The following is an 11,423-nucleotide window of genomic DNA, read 5'->3' as shown; positions in this document are numbered from 1 at the left end:
TACTAATAATAGCCAAATATAAAAATCTCATAAAGAAACTGAATTATCACTAACATTTTCATAAAGAAACTGAATAACAGTGAGTTTCCAAAGGCCCAACAATATCTATGATTAACAAATTTCAAGTTCTAAAAACTCCAAAATAGCTTATAATTAATTAGACATGTTAATTTCATTGTTTGGATGCGACAAATATTGACTCCACATTTCATTTGCTATAGACTCTCTTATTTGTTCCCCTCTATCATCCATGGCGTTTGGAGCATGATCCTCTACATCTTGTGTGGCATTTAACACCTCTTGTGCAACGTCATCTTCAAGTTCTCGATCATGATCAACTTCAAGTAGATAATTGTGAAGAATGCAACAAGCCAAAAATATTTGTGATTGTGTTTCACATGAGTAGAACGGCTCGGTTGTACTTCTAATTATTGGAAATCTTCTCTTTAAAACACCAAACGCCCTTTCAATAGAGTTTCTTAGTGATGCATGTCGAAGGTTAAACACTTCTCTTGGATTCTGAGGTGCACGTTTTGAGTATTCCTTCAAATGATACCTAACACCTCTATAAGGTGCTATGAGTGTACTTTTGAGTGGTAGACCGCCATCCACTAAATAAAATTTACCATCTGGAGTATTTAATTTATCTTCCCTAGTAAGTGCATCTTTTAAGACTCTTGAATCAGACGCTGTGCCTTCCCAGCCACTTAAAATATATGTGAACTTCAAATCGAATGTGCAAGCAGCTAATACATTGATAGTTGGATATCCTTTCCGACCTCGATATCTCGGAGCATCTTTACTAGGTACTTTCACACGAATATGTGTTCCATCAATTGCTCCTATACAATCCTTAAAAAATGGATAAAATCTTCTTTTCTCTTGAATTTGTTTTTGCACAGTATCACCGGTAGGTTGAATAAGATACTGGTCTTCTAATTATATAATTGCATTTAAGACTCTTTGAAAATGCACGCTTGTTACTGACCTAGATCGATAATAAAACCAAGAGACGAAACGATTTCTAAAATCATTTCCAATTATATGCAAAAATCTTGCAACTTGTTCTTCAATAGTCATACGTTGAGTTGATCGGAGACCACCATCACTTTCTAACTTTTGACATAATATCATAAATGCATTCTCACTCATACGAATTATTTGTCGGCATTTTCCACCTGTTGCAAGTTCATGCAACATCTCTTCACGTACTCGTCGTCGATGTAACATCTCTTCTCCCCTAACACGATTTCCACTGCGATGTGTACGATGTGCTATAAGAGCTACCACTAGACAAACCAAATGAACGACAGCTAAATGGTGTCGGCAAGAAATAGGTTATTATCCATTATAAAAACAAGATCAAAACCTGTATCAGTATAGCATATTTCTATGTAAACCATTATAATACAAGTACATAAAAAACCGTTATTAACTACTTATAATACTTATAACAAGCTTAACCCATCACATACATGTTAGCATGTATCTCTGTTTGGTTTGTTTGTGATAATGTGTTGAAAAGTCAAAGACTATTTGAGATGCAATCACATGTTTCGCTGTACATACACCTCTATTTGGTTTATCTTTATAACATATAAAAATAACCTAATGATGCTATTCAACTAAAGGATCATAGAAAGTCAAAAGAGATATATATTTACAACCTCTGATGCAGTTCACTTATTAAATATCAAAGTCCGAATGTTACAAAGGGTCAAACATATGAAATTCTTTGTTTACAATAGAAATCTAGCAATAATGAAGAATAAGATGAATACAAACCTGGAGCCTTTGATTTTGATAGCAGCGATTTTGATAGAATCAAAGGCCTTAGAGAAAGAAGCAGAAAATGGGTTGAAGTAACGAAGAAGATGAAAAGATTAGTTGGTAATATTGTAATTTGGTTTTTTATCCTTAGTTATCCGCCCATTTGTGAGAGGATAAGTTATTGGGAAAAAGCATCAATTTAATCCCTCTTAACCCCTCCTACTCCTTTCCTTTCCATCCTAAAAAAACTCAAAAACACCAATTTTTAACTATGCTTACTTTTCCTTTCCTTTCCCACCTTTAAAAAAAACTGGCCTAAGAAACAAGACATAAGAAGTTATAGGCTGTGACAATAATCAGCTGCAGATGAATCTTGTTCATGGAAGAAACCGAATTGCTTGTTCAATGATGAAGCTTTCACCCATCAAAACCAATTTCTCAAACCCTAAAACCCTCTGTTCATCTTCATCTTTTCAATCAAACCTAGCAAACAAAATCTTGAACTCTGCATCTGCAACTGAAGCTCTTCAATTATACTACTCATCTTCCAACCACACCGACCCCACCAAGACCCTGAAACTGCATTCTGCCGCAATTCACTTCTTAACCAATGCAAGATTGTACTTGAAGGCAAGGTGTTTGATGAAATGCCTCATAGAAACTTTACACAAATCCTGCCCTCCGAATAGGGTGTGTTCATTGCTGTTTCATGCACTTAATCAGCCTGATGTTACCAAACCCGGATCAAAAGTGTTTGGGGTGTTGATGATCGCGTTAGCCGAATCGGGTTTTGTGGACGAGGCGTATTGGGTGCTCAGGAAGACAGATGAGTTGCCTGCTGATCATGTTTGTAATAGGGTTTTAGATGGGTTTTTGAAAATGGGTAGGTTTGATTCGATGTGGGAGGTTTATGAAACCGTTAGTTCTCGTGAGATGGTGCCTGGTGTTGTCACGTATGGGATATTAATCGATGCGTGTTGTCAAGAAGGGGATGTTAAGAAAGCACGGAAGGTGTTTGATGAAATGCTTGAGAGAGGTTTGAGTCCTACGGTTGTGATTTATACGACTTTGATTCGCGGGCTTTGCTCTGAAGGTAGAATGTTGGAAGCCGAAAGCATGTTTGCAGACATGAACAAAGCTGGAGTGGTTCCAAATTTGCACACGTATAACGTGCTATTAGATGGATATTGTAAGATGGCTAATGTTAATAAAGCTCTTGATTTTTACAAAGAAATGTTAATCGCTAACCTGAACCCCAATTTTGTCACATTTGGGATCCTAATCGACATGTTTCGCAAGATGAACGGCACACTAGCTGCAGAAAGTTGTTTTGCCCAAATGACAAAATTTGGTGAGACTCCTAATTCATATGTGTATAATTGTTTGATTGATGGGTACTGCAAAGAGCGCAATCTTTCTGCAGGGCTTAATTTGTTATCAGAAATGGAAATGTTGGGTATTGAATATGATGTTTTCACTTATTGTATACTTATAAACGGTCATTGCAATATGGGTAGATTAAAAGAGGCACATGATTTGTTAAACGAAATGAATAAAAAGGGCATAAATGCAAATTCAGCAGTTTACAATGCACTAATCAATGGGTATTGTAAAAGTGGAAACATGGTGAAAGCTTTGGAGTTGTGTGGTCAAATGGTGGTCAACGGTGTGGAGGTTGATATCATTACTTATTCTATTTTAATAGATGGTTATTGTAAGGTAAAAGATATGAAATCTGCAATGGGTTTGCATACAGAAATGGTGATCAAAGGTGTTTTCCCCGATATTGTTGCCTATACGGCTTTAATCGATGGACATTTTAAAGATTGTAACACGAAAGCAGCCTTACGGGTCTATAATGAGATGATTGAAGCGGGTTTGACTCCAAATGTGTTGACTGTTAGTTGTTTGATTGATGGATTATGTAAAGATGGTTTGGTTAATGATGCAATCAAGATTTTCTTGGATAGTGGTTATTGTGCACCAAATAATGTTCTTTACACTTCACTAATTTATGGACTTTGCAATGATGGGCAAATTTTCAAAGCTAGCAAGTTTTTTAAAGATATGAGAAGTGTCGGCTTAAAGGCGGATGTGGAGCTTTATGCTGTTATTTCACAATGGCATTTTAAAACAAAGCATGTGACTGATGTGATGATGTTACATGCTGACATGATGAAGATGGGTTTGATCCCAAATGATGCAATTTATGGTGTTTTCGCTAAAGGGTATCGGGAAATTGGGGATTATAAATCTGCATTCAGGTGTTCTGATGATTTCTTGCAACCAGGTATGAATATTTCATGCTTTCATTCAGGATAAAGAAAATCTTGATAGAAATAGAACCAAAATTGGTTACCTTTTTTTATGTTAGTTAGCCTTTGGATAGCAGAAAAGTATTGTTGTATAATCTTATTTTTCATATGATTTTTAAGTTTTAACAAAGTGGATGACCTCGCACTAGATCTAAAGTGTGACTCACATGAATTGCTGTTTAATCAAGAGTTACAACTTACAACACAACTTCTATATTTCTTGAACAACATACACTCAACCACATTACACTAAACACAATTTCTCTTGAAACAGTAATAACTTGACAATTAGGAAGATTTAAGTAGACACTTACCTTTGTCTTGAGTGTTTCCTTGAATTGGAGTGCATGTGCCAAGTCGCTGACCTTTTATACTCAATACACAAACCGCTTACGAATCACCATTCCACCATTTGTCCAGACATAGTTTATAACACAATAAACCAACCTTACATATAATAGCAATTTGAACTAACATTTCCATTAGTAAACAACTTACATTTGAAGCTTCATTTCAACTTCTAATATCTATCAGTTTAATCAATTAAGGCATTAACCATATATCATAGAAGATAAGCACCAATTCTTCAATTTACAAGTATGTATTTTCGTTGAAGCACTTCATCACTTTATTGGTCGTTATTTTAATTTCGGGATGTTAGAGAGTTTGAGTATGTTTTGATTTTGTCTAGGTGAAATAGGGTTATGAGGGTTGATGCTTTATGGAGTCTTCAAGTTTGTTTTGATTAATACAAAATGTTGAACAAAAGCTTGTTCACATATCCTGTTCTTCGTTTAATCTTTTGTGTGTGAGTGAATCTCGACCAACAAACGGGCCATTTTTAGAGTGTGTTGGTTTGGGTTCGGGTCAAAATGGGTCATTTCTGAAAGATATTAATTAGGTTGCGGGTCAAATTGGGCTGTGACCAAAATTGGTTCTGTAACAACGAAAAAAGTATCAAAATGAGCTCACCTGCTATGCTTGTGTTTACGACAACTAGTGGTGGTGTCGGAGGCTACGACATACTCGTTTTGATACCAGTTTAATACACACTACTCATTTCAGTTAAATCTGATCCTAATGATTATTTAAAACATATTACTGCATAGCATTATGTTCTTTAAGCAACCTAGACATGGAATATTGTTAATAAACTATATTTCGGTTGTTGATTTGTTGGTTTTACAACATTGCTGGTACAAATTACTACTATAACTATTAACTGCTTGTTTTATTTGGGTTCTTGAACTGAAAACTAAGAAAAACCAATAAGGTACTCAACGGATTAGAAAGAACAAAAACTGTAAAGAAATTCAAAGGAATGCATAGTTTAACTTTCAGGTCAAATGGGACAACTTTACCATCCAAATTGACATAATAGTGATTAACATCTATTGCTAGATTTCTGAGATGAGGTTGACTCAAGCATAAGTTTGTGGGTAGATTGCCATGAAGTTGGTTTTTAGCTCTGGGATGTGTAAAATTTCCAACTTTGAAAGGTTAAAGAAAAACAATGAAAACTCTCCAACAAGGCCATTTTCTCCAAGGGCTAATTCTCGCAATTCTTTCAACTGGTTGAAGGAGGAACTGGGAATGCCCCTCCTAAATAAATGACTTATTTCATGTGGGATACCTCCATAAAACCGGTTTTCATCTAAGATGATGGACCTGAGGAAGCTAAGGTTTCCAAGAAAAGGAGATAAAGAACCTACTAAATCGTTGCCTGCTAGAATTAACCTTGTAACTCTTTGGTGTTGACGACCGCGTGTCACTCCTTGCCACATGCAAAAAGGAAGAGAATCATTCCACGATCTGAAAACACCGTGAGAATCATCTTTTATCCGGGTTTTGATTTTCATTTTTCAGTAATGCAACATGATCCGTAAGAAGATTCGAACCAGATCCAGCAACATTCATTTGTATAAGAACAACAAGAAGCAGAACCGCTTTTAAGAACATAATTCTCAGTGTTAAAAGATTTATATATGGAGAGCCTGAATCTAATATTCTGGATGAAAGAAAGGAAGCTATGTATTTAATTTTATTTCATATCAAGTAAGCACTGGAAAACAAAGTCATTGGTTCTCATTCTCATAAAGATTTTAACGCATATTATATTTACAAATGTGTCTGATTATTTAAAAGGTTTATGATGTCTTAGTTTTAGTGGGTTTGATTAACAAATAATTAAAGGTCACTAAAGCGAGTTTTGCCACTAGATTTGAAGCCTTGCTAATATATATGACACTGAAACACCATTATATCAGTAGAAACCAACTCTTAATTGTTGACCAGCTTTTTGCATCCACAGGTTGAGCAATAATGATATTTCTGGTGATGCTTATATTACACATGTTTTATTATATCATTTCCTCTCAATTTTAAGTACAAACCATAAAAAGATCATATACGCACCATTTAAGGTGTATGGAGCAGATGATTCAAAAGACAGTCAATCCAAAAGGAGTAAACACATCAAGGATGTTATCCTACTAACATTCCGCATTCACATATTTTGTTATACAGAGGGTTGGTTTAAATGAAACAGTTTTAAAAAATGATGCTCAAGATATATGACTCGAGGGCTGTAAACGAACCAAATGTCCAGCAAACCGTTCAGCGGGAAGTTCGTTTATGTTCGCCTGTTTAATAAATGATCGGACATGAACAAAGTATTTCCTTCGGTAAGCTTAACGAAAACATGGGCTGCATTCGTTCAACCGTGTTCATGAACGTTCGGTTATGTGTTCGTACAGGTTCGTTCGTTAATGTCTGTCCGATTACCATTTACACACACACACACACTCGTTTATTAGAATTTCACTGTTACTATTTTTAAGTATTTTTAACTATATATATTTTTTATATAATTATGTTTATGATCACAGTGTTAAGCTTTTTTAGATATTATGTGGCGTTTTTCGGTATTTTTGGGTGACATTGTGTTTGATTTAATGATTATTATTCTCAAATTAATATATGTCCATTTGTGTTCGCTTATGTCCATTTTTGTCCGTTAGTGTTTGGCTACGGTCTTTTGTGTCCGTTAGTGTCAATTTACGAAATTAACGGACAAGCTCAATTCCTTAACAGGCACACGAAATTTCGTTCGGTAAAGTGTTCATGAATAGTCCATTTGTCCAACAAAAGCTTACGAGGCAAACACGGACAATGTCTCGTTTGGTTCAATTACAGCCCTGTATATGAGGGGTTAAAAGCTGAGAGTCTGTTGATTTGGTGATGGCTGCATACACTACATCTATATATATTAGTTGAAAGAAAGTTTCTGCATTATGCATTCATGCTTAAAGTTAAAATGGACTGCACTGTTCTTAATGCAAGACGAAACCTGAGTGAACGTGTTAATCAAAGTTGGAATCCAATGTTGCCATCTAAGATGCCGGAACATAGGGGTATCATAGTCTTGTCATCCTAGTCAAAAGTTGATGTTTACCAAATTCCGTGATCATTGAGATGGCGGAGCAGCAAAAACTCATTTCAACTATTGTTAGATACCTACAAACAAACATATTTTTGCTAAACCTATCAACGAAAAAAATGCTCGTTTAGCCGGTAGAAAATGAGACAAAAGAGATTGACAAGGTTTATATATTTTGAAAAGGAAAATCTTTATTTTTTATTTTGTAATATATTTTTTTAGTAAATGTGTTAAAAATACCAAAATATCCTCATGTGCGAGACACACGACTGGATTTTAACGTTTCTTCAGTCGGAATGACGAAATCTGTTACAAATGCAATCTGTCATTTCTTTAGTTTTAAGAGGAAACTAGAACTTATCCATAAACCTAAATGATGAAAAGTAATTAACTTTAAAGTATATTAGAACATATGGGACCCATTTGAAACCCAAAACTACCAGGAATCGTACCCGGGTCTTTAAAGGAACCCGGTTTGTGCACCTCTAGTTTTAGCGGTTTACTCTTTAAATTACAGTTAAAATTAAAAACTTAATTTAGGTTAGTGTTGAAAAACAAATATAAATTACTGCATAAACACTAAAGAAACAAGACATAAAAAGTTATAGGCTGTGACAATAATCAGCTGCAGATGAATCTTGTTCATGGAAGAAACCAAATTGCTTGTTCAATAATGAAGCTTTCACCCATTAAACCCAACTTCTTAAACCCTAAAACACTAATGTGTGCATGACATTGACTGTGCAAACAGGTCTGAGCAGTTTGAAGAAATAAGACCATCAACTTAAAAAAAAAAAACACACTGATAGGAGATGATGAGAATGTCCTATATTTTAATAATACAGTGTTTTAAGAGTTAAGGACTTAAACTTAAAATAGTATCTATAAATATTTTTTAACAAGAAGTCAAACATCCATCATGTTGCACATCGTCTATTAAGATCAAAACGCATCGGAGCGCCACACTCTTTTTAAAACCAAGGTTCATTCAGACATCAGATCAGTATAAAGAAAAGTTAACAAACATGCAACAACAAAAGGATGAGATTTAACAATAAGACTTCTCCGTACACCAATCATATATGTGAAAACCGACAAAAGCAAAAGATATGAACTTTTTACACTCGTCTATGCAACATTTGGTACATACTAGATACTATATGTTTCTACTATTCTGTGTGTCTTTATATGGTCTCTCTTTCCATCACCTTTGTAGGAATATATGTCACAGCATGAAGCAATGCAGTTTTTAGTATTAAATTCTTCCAATTGTCTGCAAAATGCTACATTTTTACAATCATCTTAGAAAATCCAACCACAGAGATTCACAATACTAAATAGTGGTAACAAGAAACTATCTTACTTGTAATAATCAATGAAGTCGCATCCTACTTGAATAAATCCAGCTGAGGTCCAAAAGTGTCATGCCGGTCTAGTGCTGGTTTTGATTCCTCTTATTGCTTTAAGAACAAAAACATCCAATAGCATAAAAAGATATGTCAAACAAGTTTAAAGATTTGTATCTAAGTTTATTGTTAAAGTTAAAATAGAGCTGGCATAATGGGCCGGTTGGGCAAGGGTAAAAACGGGTCGTTTTTTGGACGGGTCAGGTTTATTTGCAAACGCTTTTTGTCCACCTATAACAATAATAATAATCTTTAAATAAAATGATTTAGAAGGCTGTATGAATTTAACTAAACTCCTGGTCACTTCCAACCCGTTTTCCTTTTAGCTAAATTAAAAAGCCAACCAAATCGACCCATTAACAAGTAAACTGGTAGAAATTGCCACCTCATATGGTGAAAAGTGAAGCACTTACCTTCAGCATAATCTTTAGCTCCAAATACAGCAGAACCAGCAACCAACGCATTAGCACCGGCTTCAATAACCTTCGAGGGAATATTGAGAAATTAAGGTTTCGTTTAGCCTAAACGGGTTCAAGTAAGTTACGATTCGAACCCGCCAACACGTTAATGACCAGTTTAAACCATGCTTTGTTAACTTTCTTTTTGATATAGGTGTTTTATGCAATCACTTAAGTATCGGGTATTTTTAGTGTCAAATTTTAAAAATAACTTTGCATAGCTTCAGAAAGATAAAAATAATATGTAAAATTAAAAATTTAAAGTATTAATGTGCAAAAAAGAAAAAAAAAAGAGTAAACTTTTTCCATGTTAGATGGGCCATGTTTGTGTCAACTCATGAATACACATGTTATGTTTGGGCTCGTGTTGGGTCCAGCCCGCAAACACAACCCATTTAACAGCCCTGCTTTCTAGGGTTTACAAGTTTCACAGTTATAATTATAATTCACGAACACAAGTCCAAATGGATGCATACCTTGTATGCATTATTGGGGCCCACTCCACCATCTACCTCAATCCATGGGTTCGCACCCTATGAAACAATAAAATACAATGTCATTGTAAAATGTTAGAATGTAAAACCTGAAGACGGGTAAATGGGTCAATGGGTCACGTGGTCTATTACAAACCCCATGGATGAACCTGTTGGGATTCTTGAATAAAAACACAAACCGGTCCAAAAACCGAGTGTAAATATCACAGGTGCCAAAATGATAAGTTGGCAACGTGTCAAAATTGGTAATTTATTAAACGGGTCGGGTCAACCCGTGAACAATTTATATAGCACACCTTCTCGACACACATTTTTCTCAAATCTGATATCTTCTTCACTTGACTTTCAATAAAGCTTTGTCCACCAAATCCAGGATTTACAGACATAATCAAAACCAGATCAACCACTGTTAAACAAAAAATATTAATAATCTCATTAACAAAAGACTATATACTAAATAACATTACAATTTACCATCCAGGACATATTCTATTGCTGTCAATGGTGTTGCAGGGTTCAAGACAACTCCAGCTTTTGCTCCAAGAGTTTTAATCTAAAACAAACAAACAAACAAACAAACAAAACACTATGAAAATCACAAATTAAAGAAACAAATAATCAAAAATTAATAAAAATGTATGAAATTTCACCTGATTTAGAGTTCGGTGTAAATGAATAGTTGAAGATTGCTCACAATGGACACTAACTATGTCGGCTCCAGCTTTTATAAAGTCGGGCACTCGTTGCTCAGGTTCCACGATCATCTGTCAAGTTTAATAACTTTCATTAGCATGAAACATATACTTATAAATATAATTTTCTAAAGGATATGCTAATTACCAAATGCACGTCCAATGGAAGATCTGTGACAGGTCGCAATGCATCGACAACAAGAGGTCCGATAGTTATATTGGGAACAAAACGACCGTCCATAACGTCAACATGAATCCAGTCACAACCAGCCAGCTCAACCGCTTTCACCTACACATTTATATATAAAAATAATAATATGATTTTACAATGAAATCAGGTATGGGCTGGGATCCCTAAATTCAAACTACTTATTTATAGTTAACACATAACAATAATAATAATAATAATAATAATACCTGTTGTCCCAAGTTTGAGAAATTTGCAGAGAGAATGGAAGGAGAAACAATAATATCAGTCTTGGAAAACTTATCAAGACGCGCGCTAGCCTTCACGATGTCTCTCCTACACTCCAGATTCACCAAACTCGATTAATTACATAATCTAAACCAAAACCCTTAATTAAAAACTGATACCTTGCGCCATTGAGCGACGGCTTGACAAACCCATTCATTTTAATTAGAGTGGATGAACCGAAAGAAGCAGTTGCCATGTTCTTCTTAGTTGGTGGCCGTGGGTGATCTTTTCTTTCCTATAAATAAAATAATAATCTTCTTTCTTTTCCTTTTCTGTTTGGGTGTTGATTAGTGTTCCAGAGTTCGCTTATAAATCATCTTCTTTTTCTATTCAATTTTTTTCCTTTTTAATTTAAAAAAAAACAAATTTACTTA

General features: G+C 34.8%; 2 protein-coding genes across 2 annotated transcripts; one reads left to right on the top strand and one right to left on the bottom strand.

The window, feature by feature from the left end:
- Positions 1-2,127: 2,127 nt before the first annotated feature.
- LOC143628288 (uncharacterized) lies at positions 2,128-4,131 on the top strand. Its single transcript, XM_077097918.1, has one exon. It carries the CDS (start codon positions 2,137-2,139, stop codon positions 4,090-4,092), a length of 1,956 nt encoding a protein of 651 aa, XP_076954033.1. The 5' UTR covers positions 2,128-2,136; the 3' UTR covers positions 4,093-4,131.
- Positions 4,132-8,512: 4,381 nt separating this feature from the next.
- Positions 8,513-11,245, bottom strand: LOC143628268 (ribulose-phosphate 3-epimerase, chloroplastic-like). Its single transcript, XM_077097903.1, has 10 exons — positions 11,169-11,245; positions 10,992-11,097; positions 10,723-10,863; positions 10,533-10,646; positions 10,357-10,435; positions 10,179-10,288; positions 9,865-9,921; positions 9,344-9,413; positions 8,888-8,984; positions 8,513-8,797 (listed from the first exon to the last, which is right to left on the bottom strand). The coding sequence occupies exons 1-9, from the start codon at positions 11,243-11,245 to the stop codon at positions 8,947-8,949; spliced, it is 792 nt and encodes a 263-aa protein (XP_076954018.1). The 3' UTR covers positions 8,513-8,797; positions 8,888-8,946.
- Between the last annotated feature and the right edge of the window lie 178 nt (positions 11,246-11,423).

This window comes from Bidens hawaiensis, unplaced genomic scaffold, assembly GCF_021521415.1.
Source record: "Bidens hawaiensis isolate Kalapana, Puna unplaced genomic scaffold, B.hawaiensis_p1.1 tig00004864_1, whole genome shotgun sequence".
Taxonomy (NCBI): Eukaryota; Viridiplantae; Streptophyta; class Magnoliopsida; order Asterales; family Asteraceae; genus Bidens; species Bidens hawaiensis.
Note: the sequence above shows the minus strand (reverse complement) of the source record. Positions and strands in the feature narration are given on the sequence as shown.

Coding starts and splice junctions, on each gene's coding strand:
- LOC143628288 (XM_077097918.1), top strand. CDS start 2,137: ATGAATCTTGTTCATGGAAGAAACCGAATTGCTTGTTCAATGATGAAG.
- LOC143628268 (XM_077097903.1), bottom strand. CDS start 11,245: ATGGCAACTGCTTCTTTCGGTTCATCCACTCTAATTAAAATGAATGGG. Junction 11,098..11,168: donor CCGTCGCTCAATGGCGCAAG/GTATCAGTTTTT, acceptor TCTGGAGTGTAG/GAGAGACATCGTGAAGGCTA. Junction 10,864..10,991: donor TCTCAAACTTGGGACAACAG/GTATTATTATTA, acceptor ATAAATGTGTAG/GTGAAAGCGGTTGAGCTGGC.